At 39.0% G+C, this 17,408-nt stretch overlaps 1 protein-coding gene across 2 annotated transcripts in view; it reads left to right on the top strand.

The window, feature by feature from the left end:
* The window catches only part of PHEX (phosphate regulating endopeptidase X-linked), a 109,335-nt gene that overhangs the window by 71,159 nt on the left and 20,768 nt on the right, over positions 1-17,408 (top strand). For both annotated transcript variants that reach the window (XM_082052560.1, XM_082052561.1), the window contains 2 exons: positions 1,137-1,240; positions 7,518-7,576. In XM_082052560.1, coding sequence (XP_081908686.1) covers positions 1,137-1,240; positions 7,518-7,576 — 163 coding nt within the window. The remainder of the gene's footprint in view (positions 1-1,136; positions 1,241-7,517; positions 7,577-17,408) is intronic.

Below are 17,408 nucleotides of genomic sequence, written 5' to 3' on the forward strand. Positions count from 1 at the left end.
TGGACAAGGACACTGTGGGGAAATTCCTTTGTGATCCCATATCTGTTCAGACTCAGGCAGGAAGACAGATGATGAAGAACGGTTTATTTTACCATTTTCCAAAGAGTTAACTGTGGGATGCATGTGATGAATCGTATTATTGAAAGTCACAGGCAAACTAGAATCACAAATTCAATCCTGAGCCAGTAAAATACAAGAGTGACAGTCATCTTTGCCAGAGAACATGAACAAACACTAAACAGAGACATAATTTATTGGTAAATCTTTGGAGAACCAACTCAACCAGCCTAGTCCTTATTCCTGGAAAGAGCGGGGCAAGATGGTGCTGTGAAGACAGTGTAATGAGAAGGAGAAGGGTGTGACCAACTTAACCACTCAGCACAGGGAAGTATTTGCCCAGATAAATGGTAATGTCAATGACAAAACCCCTTGTTAATCATAGTTGCAAAACCACAGTTTACATCTGAAGTACAGCAAGTCCTAAGATTATATCCTAGGGGTATATCCTAAGATTGCTTAAAGCTAACGGTTGGGATATCAGCTGGATTTATAAAGTATTAACATTCATTTTTCTTCCATGGTTAGTTGTATGTGTGTGATTGCTATTAGATTTGGAGGCTTATGGAAGCATGGAGCCATATGTCTGTAAACATTTAATGTGAAAAACACTAAGAAAGCAGTGGCAGGACCCTCAGAGGGCAGAGTATGAAATATTTGTAATAAAATACAAAACAAACTGAAAATGTGGCCTTGTTACATTTTTGAAAGTGGTTTTAAAATGTACTTTAAAAAATAAAAAAAATTCCTTCTGAAAAAAAGAGGCTGTCTTAACAATAGCCATAGAAATGTGCAGTCTGCAATTCATCATTGTGTATGTCTGACTTACTCAGCACTTCTCTGCACAGGGAAGAGCTTTTTTGGTATTCTAGTCCCTTGTGCAGATCTGTTCAGCCACTGTTTTTTAACTAAGTTCACAAAATATTTATTCTTCCTACCAAACGTGAACATTATACTTGCTTTGATAATGGCTAAAAAAATTAGGTGATTATGTGGTTTAAAGTAAAAGTTCTGATTGTTCTGGTAATCTTTTGTTTCCTTGGACATGCTTTAAAAATGTCTGTGCTTTACTTACACAGCTCAAGTTTACAGAAAGTGACTATTTTGGCAACGTGTTGCAAACTCGCAAATATGCAGCCCAATCTGATTTCTACTGGCTTAGAAAAGAAGTTCCAAAAACAGAGTGAGTAGACAAAAGGCAAATTTACATAATCTTCTAACAATATTTGAATTTATATTCTTTGTTTTATACTATTTTTAAAATAGAATTATATATGCAGCAATATATTATTATACAAAAAGCCTATGGGCAAACTTCCCAGTTGTTCAGAAATTCCTGTGGATATTTTCTTTGGTAAGTTCTAGGTATCTCTGTTCTGATGCACGCTAGTCATATGCTTGCAGCTTAAACTTTTAAATTCATTAAAAAAGAGGTAATTTAATCTCAATAAAAAATGGATTATGTCTCTTATTCACAGTTAGAATTTGGAATGGTCTGGTGGGGATTTATGAAATCAATTTTCTCAGAATGGAACCACTAGTAAGAGAGAACCTTATTATTAGTAATAGCAATCAGCATTGTTGGTTGCCTGCTGTTGATAGCAATCATATGGAATAAGACATAATTAAATTTATTTATTTATTTATTTATTTATTTGTAAGCCTGACAGTGCAAATTGTGTCACACACTGTCATCAAATTCAGGACAGAATCAGTCTCTTTTCTTACTGGTGGATAATCAAATCTTTAAAAGGCAAATTAAAACCTAAACAGAACTTAATTAGTCTAATCATGCTACTTAAAAATTTCTCCTTTTACACAGAGACTTTGAAATCAGTGCTGCTGCTTAGTTAATGTGGTGGTGTTCCCTTAGGGCTCCAGAAATTCCTACTCAAACTGAAACGTACCTTGTTTTGGGGATGGCTCTGTGTTGTCCCTGAGGCAGGTAGAGGATGTCAGCAGGACAGGCTATTCCTGGCTAGTGTGCGGTAATTTGGCTCCATATTTTCGAGGGCTTGTTTATAGCTTTATTTTAATTGTGAATTTTTACCTTCTTGTCACACCCTTCTCTAACATTGCAATGGTTAATCCCAGGGGATGATTTTATGGGCTTTCCTGCAGCCATGGTTGCCAGGGCTAGATCTCGACAGTATGTTCTCTTCAGACCGACAGTTTCCGTGAGAGCAGTGAAATAACCTCTCTATAGCAGTGGTGATCCGTGACCTTTCTCCTCATGAGCAGTGTTGCAGCAGCTCTAACACAGACCATGCAGATTCTGGACAAAATGGGAAATCTCCCCTGTAAGGAAATTAATTGGCAGGTTATCCCTGACTGTACATCTCAAGGGCTGTAATCTGAGAACTGTCACATCAAGTGGGTATGCTTAAAAAATGAAGTTTTTACCTGACTTCCCACTACAAGATTGGATACTTTCTCATGCTTTTCTTTACTGACTTATTTCAAGGACTACTCAAAAACAGCCCCTCATCACCTTTGCCATGATTTTCTTGTCATCCTGCAGGGCACATACTGGCCTGGAGGATCCAAGTTTGATTTCTGGTCTCTTTCCTTTGTCAGCACAGCTACATGCTCTGCCTTCTGCAGGTCTGGGGGTAACCCCCACCTGAGCCCTCAGTCATAATTATTCCTGCTGGGAGTTTATTCTGACTTTGCACCTGCTTGGCAATAAAAAAAGGGCTCTGAAAGTGATGTGCTTTACACTGTCTGCTTTTGCTATGTCTGCTGAGAGGTACCAAGGCACAGAGAGTCATTACCACCTACAGTAATTTATTTTTTTTTTAATTTATTGCAATAAACTAATATTTCCTACCTACCAGTCTGAGGCATGTCAAATCTGGCCTTAAAAAATTCAGCACTTGCTACATTTTAACTATTGGACTACTGCTTTCTGATGGTATGATGGTTTCACTTCTTCTTTCTCTCTCTCTTTTTTTTTTTAATAGAACTCCACAGATCTTTGGTCTACTCTGAAGCTTGACATTGTGTTAATAGAGAATTACCCTTGGGGTTTTATTTCTATTTGCTCCATTTCTTCTTTTCCCTAGTTCAGTAGCTTTTAGCATAATATTTATATTTAGAAATAGACATGAGATGGTACAAGTTGTGGACTGATAAAGACAAATGAGAAAATGAGTGTTTAAGGAAGTTACCACCCAGTAAAGTAATATTAACCACAAAGTTAAAACACTATGCTAATTTAGCAGACAGTCTGGATTTCTCAGTGATTTTATTTCAAACTGGACTCACTTTCCTTAACATAGTCAACTAAATGCAAATTCAAAATAATAGTTCTCTCAGAGCAACTGCAAAACAGACAGAGAAGCTGGGAGATCCAAGAAAAAGGAGTTTGGTAAAGCAAGGGGGAATGTGGATATCAAAATGGAAATAAGTTATTCTGCAAATTTAACAGTGTTGTAATCTAAAAAGAGGGGGAAAAACATCCCCCAAAGCAGGAGTAATTATCAAAAATGCTTTATCCTCTGTTTTCCTCCCTCCTCCCTAGCAGTTATCTGCCTTACAGGAAAAAGGAGCACGAAGGGACTCAGGTGAGGCATTGCTGAGGGCATGGATTGGGGGGAGATACCTGCCCCAAATGGCACCAAGAAGCTGTGACAAGGCCTCAGGGCATCAGAGCCACCTGCTCTGCTGGTCAATGGACCAGACCTCCCCACAGGCACCACAGCTGCAGGAGCTGCAACTTGCTGTCCTCAATGCCCACTGTGGATGCCAGCTGCCATCCTAACAGCTGGCTGGGGAGATGGCTGTCATCTTCACAGCTGGCTTTATCAAACAAGAGAAAAAGTGCTCAGGTATCAAGAGAGGTGTGCAAAAGGGACTTGTGACAGGAGCTGAGGAATATGATGCATGAAACAGTGCAGGTTGGATGGAGAAGGCTGATTGGAGGAGGCAAGGCTGGAAAATGGGTAGCATGGGATGAAGGGGACCAGGCATGAAGACAATTAAAAGAATCCAGGTGAGACATGACTAGAGCAGAGGGACATGAAAGGCAGGGTGGGGGGAAGTAATGGCCATGTGGGAGAGATAAAGGAGAATCAGGGTTTTAGTGGTGTTTGTATCCATTGAGACACATACATTAATGCATGCAAATATACATACACCCACACACACATACACACATTTTTAACAGTGATTGAATCTATCCATCTTAATACTGATATCATATTTGCAAATATCAGGGCGTCAGAGGACTTCTTGGCCATACCACTTCATTATAATTAATCTTTCTTCTCTAAGATTTTTATACCTGGCCAAATCTTTCTTCACAGTTCATTCAACTTTCAGTGCTGGAGATGTAGGTATCTAGTTAGACATATAAGAGGACACAGAGGAAGTGTACTACGAGAAAATTCCTGGGTCTTCTCCAGGACCTGTTTCATTAAGCCCTGGCTCTTCCCCACTTACTATCTCAGTGCAGGTCTTATATTTTCCTTCTACAAGGGAAATCTCAAACTTCTAAGTGACATGTCTGCAGCATTAAGTTTTGACTGCTGCAGTACTCCATAAGAGCTTAGGGTTGTTAAGCCTGTCTTTTTTTTTTCCCCTATCCTTCTGCTAATAGATCAAATGCACTGAAGTCGTAACAAGACCTGGAGCCAATTCCCAGGCAACCTGACTTCAAACAGGAGTGAGAGCGCTATTTCTAAATTTGCTTCACCTTAAAATTTAACAGCAACAGCTATTTATTACAGACCTTCATTTAGTAATTTGATATATTATTAGATAATGTCTGTCACTGAAACGTTCAGTCATGTCAAGGACCTCACTGAAAGAAGATGACAAATGAGAGGCGAAGCTGTTCTAGTAGACTGAATGGAAGCAGTCTCAGTGATTTCTGCTCTTTTGTGGAAATTGCTTCCTGAATCTTCTCAAGAGTGGGTCAGAAGTGTACAACAAAATGCTGGGGTGTAAATATGCTCCTTGCCAAGTGTCTACATGTCAAATATGGAATTTACCAGTATATTCTGCTTGTCACTAGACAGCTCTTGTTCCTCCGGGCTCCTCAGTATGGCTGCTAAGTCTCCTCTTCCTAGCTGCTTAAAAACATAATGAACTCCACATGGGATCATTCTTGAGGCCTTGTTATGAAACAGGGACTTGGAAATAACTTAATTCAGTTTTACAGTGATGAAACTGAGGCTACTGTCCAACTTTGGCTCATACTAAGCTCAGGAAACAGGATGGGCTCTGTTATTGCTGTGGTAGGTTGTGAAGAAAGCAGCAGTCTCAGGATGGGTATGTTGTGATGAGTCTTAGTAGCTTGTCTATGAATGACCACTCTTTGAGTTCCTAGGTCTGAAAGCATGGCTAACAGTGGTATGATGTCCCTCCTCAGTAGCTGTGGACCAAACGTCGACAGTGTTTGCAGTTGCTCTCAGGCAGGGTGAGGTGCTCCTGTGGTGACAAGTACCTGCATCACTGGTTATCTTGTCATCCAGTAAAAATGGGTACAAACTTTTCTGCTAGAGGGGTGTCACTTGCCCATGAAGAGCTCTTTAACACCTGCTTGTGGTGCTTCCTATCTTGAACTAGCTGTGGTGAGCCCCTAGGACTGCAGCAGTAAAGAGAATGGGGAGAAGAGCAAAGCACATTAGTTTGTTTTGAAGTATCTGTCTCAGGCCCTTGACCTTGTGACTGGAAATGAGAGCCCCTGTAAGACACTCACTCTAAGAAGGATTTGCAAAAGGGAAGATTTGTTGTCCTGGAAGCCTTTTTCATGCCTGAAAGTTGATGTTTGAGGGAACAAAAAGGCTGTCGTAAGTAGAACAAGCGAACAGGGTGAGGCGAAATCACAATGCTATTTGTCTTTGTTCAAACTCAGAATAAAATCTAAATGAAAGCCTTTAGTGTTTCAGATGGGTCCCTTTCAGATTGGTCCCCTCCTTGTCAAAAAAGGGACTGAGCCCTCCAGAATCACTACTAAGCCTGGAGAGCAGGTGATACAGACAAATAGCTGGCTTGCATCCTTCAAAGCAGTTCACTGATTGCTGCTGTGAACAAACATGAAATTGAAATGTGATTAATTAAGTCCCCTAAATTTTTCTTTATCCCTTCACCATAAGAATTTTTTCTTCAATCTTCCATTATCTCACTACATTACCTCTGACGTTTAATCTCTTCATTATGGAGGAAACAGAGAACTCATCAGAAAATAACCTACCTGTGCTGCTTCTCTTCAGAACCTCCTAGTAAAAAAAAAAATCAGGAGAGTTATCTCTGGCAATTAGAGTCTATAATACGTTGGATGGTTAAAGATGTTTAGATGACATCACCCTTTGCTTTTATTGGTTAGTTTTTCTAGTTGCTGCATTGTGAAACAAGCTGCTAGGCTTTGAAGATGAGAGAAACAAATAAGTTTACTGATAAAAGACAGAATGCTGCTATTCTAAAACCTCTCCCCTTTGTTGTGTGGTTTACATGAGGACATCAGTTGACAGAAAAACAGTCAGGATCTGCATTTAACTCAATCATTTGATGGCGCTATTTTAAAGCACAGATCGTGAATGTGAATGTCATTGACAGCACACATTTTCCATGTTCTGATAGATCTTCCTTTGTCTTACTCTTTGTTTTGCAGCTCCCATATCTTCTCTTTGAAATAATTTTTCCAAAGCAATTGCATTGCATTCATTTGGCTTTTCAAATCTTTGAAGTTATGCATTGCTAAAGACATCAGGATGTTCCTGTCTGGACATTTAGTAGAATTGCTTCTAATTTATTATGGATTAACCCCTAATTCTCATGATATTTATTACTTTTCTTTTATCTCCGTTCTTCCTTATAAAATCATAAAGTGAAATCTTGGACTCACAAAACTCAGAGTTTCATCCAAGGGGATTTTGATCTTACTGAAGCCAGCTGATATTTTCCACTCATATGGGTGAAATCACTGTCAATATTGAATTTATGTTCCCAGAAAGCACTTGCCCATGTGGCTGCTGTCATCCTAGGTACTCAAGTAGTTGTTTAGCAAAGCATCTGAAGCCACTTCATTTGTTTCAATTTGCTCTCCTCTAATTTTGAGAGGGCGTTTCTCCCCACATGGTTGAAAGACACCTAAGAGAGTTTTCACAGCTGCTGTCAGTGTAGGAGCCTCTGAGTGAACTTCAGTGCACTGGTATGACAGACCTCACAAGCACAATGGTCACTTAGAAATAGAACAGGTGAGCTAGTAGGAAGCTTAACAATCTCTCCTGTTGAAAATTCATTGACCATACACACTTAAAATACAACCATTAAACAATAGATTTCAATGTTTTAGAAAGTGTGGTAGCATGTGTTGAAATGCGGAAATACTTAGTGTGTCCTAGGTCTTTCACATTTATGCTTCATTTCACTGAGTTCCCTTTTTATCTTTGCTCATTACATTCATAAAGGTGTGTAAATGTACTAACAGCTGATTTATTTTGCTCTTATTACAGGTGGTTTACAAGCCCAACTACTGTAAATGCTTTTTACAGTGCATCTACCAACCAGATCAGTGAGTATCTGACTTCTGAGCCTCCTTATAAAGTGCCTGTTTGGGAAATGTGTGTATCAGATAGTATCTGTATAGTTTGTGTGTTTGTGACTGAAAATCAAAACTGAAACCTGGTAATTCAGCTGTGAGACATCTTAAGTGAGAGGATAGTTCTGGAAAAGCAAGGGCTCCCACAAATTTGGATTGCTGTTGCTTAAGGAGTTACCTGTGTCTGCCGGGTTCCAGTGACTGCCTGTGTGTGTACTCTGTCCATTGCAAATGTTAGCTTAAATTACCCTTACTAAAGGTTAATGTTCCTGTCTTCTGTTTTCTGTAGCAAAAACCTGTGTATGCATACCTCCATAATTATACAGTAACTCTTCATGTGTTAGCAACTCAGTCCTCTAGTATTAATAAACATGTAGCAATAAACATGACTAGAGGAGGCTGTGATATAGACCAGCATATTTGTTCAATGCCTTCAAGGACAAGGAGTGGTATCTGTAGTTAACTTAAAATTCTTACCTTTATAGTTTGATGTTATTATCCTGTACATACAGTACAACCTGTCTTGTGCTAATTTTAGTTACTGGTTGTTTTTTTTAGAGAGCATAAATCCTGGTTTGTAAGCATATGAGATAAAAGAGCTGAGTTTTTCAAAGATATGTATAGATTTGGATGTTCATTCCCATTTGCTTTAATGAGACTTTATACAGAAAATTTCTAACTGGTTTTAAAAGTCTGTACCAGTATTTCTGCATACAACAGTGTTATCTTTACCCCGACAGTTCTCTTCACTTTTATCAGCTTTGCAAGTTAAATCAGCCATTCTTGTTCTGTGCCATCAGGGTCTCGAAGGCGGCTGCCATAACCTTTGTGCTCTTAGTCTCCTAGGAAAGGAGTGTCAAAAATCGCAGAGTGGCTTCCACTTTTCCTCCTGAATCTCTTTTAGTCACAGAGAGAAGATTTTGAAAGGCACTGTCACGGAGGCACCCCGAGGTTAATTTAAGGGACAACAGGGTCCAAAACAACTTTTATTAAACCAATGAGAAACAGGGTTTTAGCACTCCAAAAGTGACTTAAATACAGGTTCGGCTCCGTGACAGGCACAAAATGAATGTATCACACTGAAGAGGTTACAGAAGAAGGCTGGCAATCTGGGTCAGCTAGTATCTGCTCCTACCAATTTGTATAAGCAATTTTGGCCTTCAGACCAATCACTTAAATTATTTTGTGTCCAAGTGAGCTCGTTTGTAAAGTATGTGTGATAATTAGGTTGTTCTTTTTATAAAAATTAGCTCTAGGCCTAGACTTTTTACCTTAATTAGAGGACTGCCATCATTAAGGAGCCACATGTTTGTTGATCATCTGAGGGAGCATTTGAGGGAGGTGTTCCTGAGCTGATCACAGCTGTGAGGTACATGTGGAGCACGACAGCTGCTGCTCCTACCAAATTAAGCACCGGCCACCACTGCTGCTTCAGATGTATGGTGTGAACAAGAGGAAGCCCATTCAGCTTGAAATGAGAACCATGGCTGTTATGTCTTCTTTGATATTGGGTCCTTTCAAGTTTCAGCAGCATTCAGCTCTCTCAGCCACTCTGCCATGGCACATTAGAGAAAGCTGTAACGAGATGCTGGAGTCACTGAAGCTAAATTTCACACTCACTGTGTCTGATGGTGTCACGAAGCAGAGAGCCGTCAAACGTGACCAATCAGTCATGGGTGTAGAGGCAATTGTATTTTCTATCATAACTGCTGACCTTCTTGTACTGGTGGCATCTGACCTTGAATTTTGGATAGTGCTGCTCACTGTCCTTTTAAGACTGTTCCTAAGAGGAAAAGGATTTAGGTGGTTCTTTCTGAGCAAAACCCTCTTCCTACCTGAGAGAGGTGTACAAATGTAATCATGCCCTAAAAATGATGCACCATAAGAGGGAAGATTCAAAGAAAGGCACAGTACAAAGTCTTACACTGTTGGCTGGGGTGATTTGCAGTGAATGAGGCCCTGTGAAATGTGGGAGGAACATGCCCAGGTCTGAAGTTGCTGATAAATATTTGACACATCACTACTGAGTTCCCATTAATGCTGCTGGGAAAGAACTGCACTGCGGGAAACTGAAGCTTGCAAGCCTATGCACACTCCTATTGCATGGCGTATCTGCTGGGCAAATCTCATGCCCAGCAATTATTACCTTGCTGCTTTGCAGCTGTGTTTTCAGTAGTAATCCATACAAAATTCTGTAGGGACTGGTGATATGCTATAAAAACTGTGGACTTTTTAAAGGCCTAGTTAAACAAGAGAAAATAAGTTCTACAAATGAAAGTCATTTGAAAATAAGAAATAAGCATGAACTCTCACAAGATAAGTGTAAAGTTGTGATATGGCAAGCCCACAAAGATTTTGAGGTCCAGCTTTCTAAAAGCATAAAAACTAATAATTTATCTTTTTTTTTTTTTTTTTTTTTTTCCAAATACACTGGAAGAGGAAAGTTTGTAAGGCATAAAAAGAAGATACAATTCCTTGCATTAGAAGAGTTCAGGAAATTGTTATCTTGGAGCGTTTTCTTATGGGAGCTGAGTTCCATGAAGTGTTCCAAATTTAGTGTCAATAGAAGGTACTTTAGAAGAAATTAATAAAATGAGCTGTGACAAATATAAGGACCAGATAAAATTAGCTCAGGTATTTCAAAGGAACTTAGTCAAGAAATTGCCAAACAACCAGCTTTAATATATAGCTTACCACTTATAGTGGCCTTAGCACTAGAAGAATAGGTGTGGTAAGTGTCAAATCCTCTTTTTCAAAAGAGAATCCAGGGTGATCTGCAGAAAACATTCTTCTAGCCCATCTATGAAGGAAACTGGTTGTGATCACAAAATGAATGAATAAACATATGATATAATGGGGAGGATTCAATGTGAGTAGTTTTTTTGTTTTTCTTTTAGAAAAAAAAAATCATACTTTCTTAGTCCATTAGAGTCTTATGAAATTCAGAAAACATAAGTATGCTGTTTGTTTCATAGAACTCTCTTATAAGGGTCTTTCCCAATTCTTTTAACTGGAAGTTGTCATGGGACAAGAAAGAAGGTCCTTTCATAAATTAGTGACTGATCAGAGATAAGAAAAGGAGGTAGGGACAAATTACTTGTTTTCAAATTAGTTGGAGAGGTGCATTATGAGGATCTGTACTGTTCACTGGATTAGCAGATGATCTGAAAAAGAGACTGTTCTGTTCTGAACAAAAGAACAGACAGATATAAACTCAGTCCAGGAAGACAGGTCCCTTTGTTGCTGATTGTTGGAAGGTAGAAAGATATACTAGTAGAAGAATTACCTCACAGATGCCCAGCACACTTTCCATACACAACTACTATTGATCACTGCTGGGAAAAAAGAGAATGAACTAAACAGATTCTTCATCTGCTTGAGTGCTGCTGCTCTGCGGTGAGCAAACTAGATTTTAGTGTGTTCAAGGCCCATCTATTTTTGCTCTTGGTAAATTAATTTACTAAGAAGGAGAATTTGAGAAATGAGAATTTTAAAATGCATAATAGAAATAATTTCTGAAAAGCAGCTTCTCCATTAACTGGAAAATACTTAGTTTCAAAATTGATTCTGAAAATTAAGGCCATTCAGTTTGGAAATGGAAATGTACTGTATGATGTCATCACTGTAACTACAGCAACTCCAAACTTGATTAGCCACTGAAAGCTTTGTGAAATAGTTTAGAGAAAAAGCAACATCAGTGCCTTGAACCATGGATTCAGAAAAGGAGGTATCATTAGGTACCCGCAGAAGTGGAGGAGAACATGGAGTTCCTGATCACTTTTGAACTTTAAGAACATGCTTTTGCTTTCTGTGCTCAGAACACAAACAATTTTCTGACACACTCCTGATGGAAGGATTACAAATTCTTCTGTCTCTGCAGTCTGTATCACTGACATAAGCATTAAACAAGAAATCACTGTGGTCTCCATACAAGTCCACACAGTCTTCATACATGGGCAAGGTGTGTTTTTATCTTCACTACTTGATTACTCAATTACTTGTAAGAAAAGGTCTTTCTTCTCTTAAGGTGGAAATTAATAGAGTAGAAGCTAGATGATCTAGAAAATTATTATATTTGTGAGAATACAGCAAAACTCGTATATGCAGTAGATTGTAACAAATTTTGCTGCACTATAGTGCAAAAATCCTTATGTTTGCTATTGCATTTCATTTTCATTTTCATTACTAAACTATTGGTAACTTGAAGAGTCAACAACCCTGTTAATATCTCCAAAGGAAAATAAGGAAATTTATCAAGGTAAGATCTGTTGCAAAGAACAGAGTTAAAAAATATGGTACATATAATTTATCTTATTATACAAGTTTACTCCTGATGTTCTCTTTACATGAGTTCTAATTATTTATTTCCTCTTTTTACACAATTCAAAGTGTCTTGGATTAACAACCATGCATGTTTATAATGGTTGTTAATCATGTTAAATTCTGGTTTGGATAATTTTTCAATTTTCTTTGTGTTTGCTTGTTGATTTCCCCTCAATTATAGGTACTTAACAAGGACAGCAGGTACATGTCATTGCCTTTAGATTCTCAAAGGGTATCTAAGTACCCTTCTTATAATCTCAGCAGCATGAATACTACATTTTTAATTATCATCACTGGAACACAAAAAACACTTTCTGAAAGGCTCTGTTTATTTTAATGAGCTGTAGAGTATTCAACAAGTATGTGCTGAAAATAGATACAAATGATGATCAAAGTATACTAGCGTACTTCTGTTGAAGAAAAGGTTTTATTTCATTACAGCACAAAAATATTAGCCCTTGAGTATGTTAATAATAGAAGGGAACTGCTCATTAGACATTTGGTGTATTTGATTTTCTTTCCAAGTGTAGATATGCATGTCTCTAAGATGTATCAAAAAAAGTAACGTTTGTGGGTTGTTAACAGTAATGAAAGGGAGATTTACAGTGAACTGAGGCAAATATAAGCAGCACACTCATGAAGTGTAAGCTTGAATAGATGTGTTGGATAATTAATTATTGTTGATATTATCTCTGTAATTTTATACCCATACTCCTTCTAAGTCATTTGTGCTTGTACTGCAGTTGTCTAGTGAAAGTCAAGTGGCCTCTTTAGAGACTGGCTTCATTACATGTTACAGGAAGTAGATATAAGCAAAGCCAGAATTCTAAAATTACCTTCAAATTAGCAGCCATAGAGAAAACCACAGATGAGAGTTCATATTAGCCAGTAAGTGTCATCGTTATCGAAAGCAGCTTGCTGATGCTGCGAGTTGCAAGGGAGAGCTCTGATCTTGCCAGGAGCCAGAGAAGCACGGTGCTCGGGACAGGGCAGGACTAGGGGACTGCGTGTAGGGGCACTTTCTCTTCCCTTAAGAACTAGACTAATTGGAAGGTTATCGATGAAGTAGTTTCAAGAGTGCTGTTAGTTTCCAGGAGGTTAATGAACATAACAGATTTGGACTGGACAATTTCTGAGCCCTGTTATTAAGTAAGCATTAAGTGTTCTTAAGTGAGCTCTCATTTTCAGTTTTCCCTATTTACCAATGACCAGTGTTCTCTATTATTTAATTAGTCACAGATGATATGACGCATGATCCTTACATCCACTCTTTATTTTTCTTCCTAAAATCCTTATCTATAAATGTATAAAACAGAAGAATTTCCCTCCTCGCCCCACACCTCCCCCCCTGCCCCCCCGAGGAATCTAGTGAGCTTTATCCTTTAGAAAAGGAAGATTAAAGTTTCTTGTAAAAACAGGCATTTTCACTGGTTTCCCTAGTCCCTTAGCACCCTGTATTCCTTGGTCCCTCACAAACCATCCTGTGCTTCTCCTCATGGTCCCCACTGAGTTTAGGAAATGCCAGGTTCTCTCTTGTTCATGAGCAGCAAAGAACCTCCTGTCAGGTGAAGCAGAAACTGAAAGTGAACCTGAGGCTCCTGAGTCCTCTGCTTTAAAACTATCAGTTCTCTTTATACTTTAATGAATTTATTCACTACTCCTCAGAATGTTAAGCTTTGTATTCATGCATAGCGTGAAACAGTTACTGTGCCTTACACAATTTATATTTTGTGTCCTTACACAATTAATGTTTTCTATCCTCTTGAAATTAAGTGTATGATGAAGGTCCATGTTATGGCAGAGAGTTTGATCCTAATCACCTACATATAGTTGCTCAAAACAGTCTGAGATACTCTACAGCATCCAATATGTTTCCTCATTTCTAGTGTATTTGAGAGAGAACTTGCAGAAGACCTTTGCCCATCAAGGCTGGTAGCAAGAGCCCAAATAGGACACATAAAGTCGTCTCAGTTGTCCAAACAGAAGTCTGTGGAAACATTTTAAACAAATTTACCTTGCTCTTTGTGCTGTTTTCAGATAACTAACCAGCACTGTAGTCATCTTCATGTTTAACTCCTTATGTGAATTCAATATCCTTTGTTTACTGACCAGCAGTTAGTCTTCTGCTTATACCTTATTCCTTTAAAACTCTCCATCTGAATTCATTCAATGACACTTGAAAACCAGCTTTTAAACACATCTGAGAATTGCCAGTACAACAATTGGCAGAGTACCCTGTGTATCACACAATTTAACACAGCTGTCTCCCGTATCCACTGTTTATGTAGTGGATTCACTTCAGAAGTTGCTTTAAACAAAATGACCAGTAATTGAAAATTGTAAATGCACTGACTTGGAATAAGGCTTTACTTGATCTTGTCTCGCTCAGTTAAAAATATCATGCAATATGACTGAATAACATAATTGAACTATAGACTTTGAATTCATATCTAGATTTGAACTACATGCTTCCTCACGATTTGGTGAGCCACCTCATGTGTTCTTAGTTTGCTTCACCCATTATTAGTCTGCGTTGTTTCAGTGAACTATCAGATGAAATGTGATTGCTTGTGTCTCCTCAGTGAAGTAAAAATATTACACTGAGTCCCAGACTGTTCATCTGCAAAGTGTGTATAATAACACCATATAGGTATTAGCTGGTAAATGGATTCATTAATGGAAGTAAAGCCACTGTAAAAGTGAGGAAAAAACTTGTTTCAAATTTGAAATACATTCTAAAAAGCTTTATAACACCTTGCTGTGGAGAGAGGCTAAAAATTGGAATAATGGGTAGAAGGAAGCTAGAAGCCTTCAATTAAGTTAAAAGTAGTCCTGTGCAGGTAGAGTGTTGTCAGAGCTTCAAGATCAGCATAAATTTAGAGTGAAACATTTGAAGTAAGCCAGATGTACTCTACTGATTGAAATGCCCCCATGTTCCAGAACAGTAAGATGAGTAAGAGGAAAGTTCAGCAAAGAATTCCTGTTCAAGGGTCCAGAGACAGGAATTAGGAAAACTGAAGCCTACCTGGAGATGAATCTGGTGAAGGTTGTGAAGGGCACCGATAGATGTTTCTGCAAGTGTAGCAGCATCAGAAGGAATTCTAGGGCAAATGTGGTCCAATGCTGAATGGAATCAAAGGAACTGGTGACAAATGACATGGGAAAGACCAAAGTACTCACTGACTTTGTTGCCTCAGTCTTTACTGGTAGGACTGGCTTTCAGGAATTCTGGGCCCTTGAGACCAGAAGGCAAGTCTGGAGCATCTATGAGTAGTGAAGGAGCTGGCCGATGGCATTGTGAGGCCATTCTTGATTACCTTTGAAAGGCTGTGGTGTTTGGAGGAGGTTCCTGAGGACTGGAAGAAAGCAAATGTCACTCCTGTCTTCAAGAAGGAAGATCCAGGAAACTACAGGCTGGTCAGCCTCACATGTATACATGTGTACTCAGTCCCTGTGTACATGATGGAGTAAATCCTGGAAAAAGTTTCCCTGACTAGCTCAGTGGATAAGGGAAGAGCCCTGAATGTGATTCACCTTGACTTTAGCAAGACTTTCAGCACTGTCTCACATAACATTCTCACATACAAACTGCTCATGAATGGGTTAGACAAGTGGATAGTCAGGTGGACTGAAAACCAGTTGAATAGCTGGGTTTAAAGGGCTGTGATCATAACTGCTGGGCTCTAAAGTGTTGTGATCAATGGCACAAAGTCCATCTGGAGGATGATCTAGCCTGGCTGTCCCATTTTGCCACCTGTAAGATACATGGATGTGGGGTATCAGCGCTATTCTGTGACAGCTTGAACTCAACTGTCCACAGATCTCCAGTGCTCTTGTGGCTTGCGACACCAGTGCCTACCTAAGAATGATGCTGCAGTTCTATGACATTGGTCCAAAAGTAGGTAGGTTGTAAGAAGGTAGGCAAGCCAAATTCTGCAAGTCCAGGTCCTACATATGACAGACAGGTTTGTGTCGGGGTCTGTAATAAGACAACACAGTTTTCTTTCTGTGTGCTGTTGCTGAGTAATGGCCTTGAGTGTAGACTTCAAACCTGCACTACCAAGATAGTGTATGGAAAGAGATCCTTTCAGCCCGTATCACTCTTCTGGGGTTGTGTAGAGGCAGAAAGTATGAAAAGATGCACTACAGGCTAGATTTATGGTGAAATGTTAGCTTGAAGTACATTTTCAGTGCCTGTATCTATTCCTTAAGATGTGAAGCTCTCTGAAGTCTGGCCGACTTACTCCTCCAGATCAATGCTTTGCTTGCTTGAACTCCAGTGGCATATAAATAATCCCATTAGTATTTATAGCTTCTACAGCCTACCACGAGCTCTCTGAATTTTGTTATTAATTCTTTTAGGTACAATATGCCAAGCAAGCAAGAAATGGACTTCACAAGGGAATTGCCTAAATTGAGGGATTCAAAACAGAATAAAATAAGAAACTGTCAGGTGATTTATCTCCTGCTACAATTTCAAGGAGATTCTAGGTCTACAACGTTGTTATCGTTTCTCCTTCCAAGGACGATCTGGTTGATGCTTGCCTGAGGGAGACATTGCACATAGAGGGATGCCCTATGTTGCTAACTCTGGATCTGTTCCTTGTAGTGTTGCAGTAGTGGACAAGCACCCTCCATCATTTAGTGTTTCTAAACTCTGGAGAACAGGACATCTTTGCTTTACTACCTGACCAAAATCACTTTCAAAACTAGACAATTATTTTTTATTAAAAAAGAAGAAGAAGAAAAAAAAATCCTGTGTGGGTAGTACATTCCAGCTCCCCAAGTTTATCTTAAGTGTGTATTACATTCTAGTGGCTTCTAAGTCTGCTCTGGCCTGCAAATACTTCCTAAGCTTCCTTTAGTGCAATCAAACTACAAAGGTGTTTCACACAGCTGCCCAGAAACAGAAACCACTCCTTCAAGAAGCTCTATGCTCATGTATGTCTTACCTAAAATGGATTCTGACTTTGAGTATAATAATTATCAAAGTGTTGTGTGGATTCAGGATTGAAACTTCTTCCAGTTCATTCACATGACTTGCTCAGGGAAAACTTTATCTCATGGCTTAACTCATGTCTGATGGTGTCTCAAAAACATCCTATGAAGACACCTTCAGATTATATTTCTTAGACGGATGAGTCTAAGTGAAGGTGTGCACCTAGTTCACTGCAAATAATGTATATTACCTCTACATGGCCCACAGACAGGTGCAAATTCACTACTTAAGTCTATATCTGGACAAAATAATTGCCTCTCCTGACAAGATCTTGACAGCCTCTTGGTGTGGTGCAAGGCACAGAGGACTGTGTGATCCCTAAATGGAATTTGTGGGGTGACTGTACTACCTTGGTTCATATCATCTTCAGTATGGAGTCATTTGTTCATTTTGGCAACAGTTCCTCTCATCTGCTGTAAAAGGAAGAGAATCATTCAGGGTTTGTGTACCCTAATGTTCCTTCATTAAATGGTCTCTGGCATG

This window comes from Streptopelia decaocto (assembly GCF_964273445.1).
Source record: "Streptopelia decaocto genome assembly, chromosome: 1".
Classification (NCBI taxonomy): Eukaryota; Metazoa; Chordata; class Aves; order Columbiformes; family Columbidae; genus Streptopelia; species Streptopelia decaocto.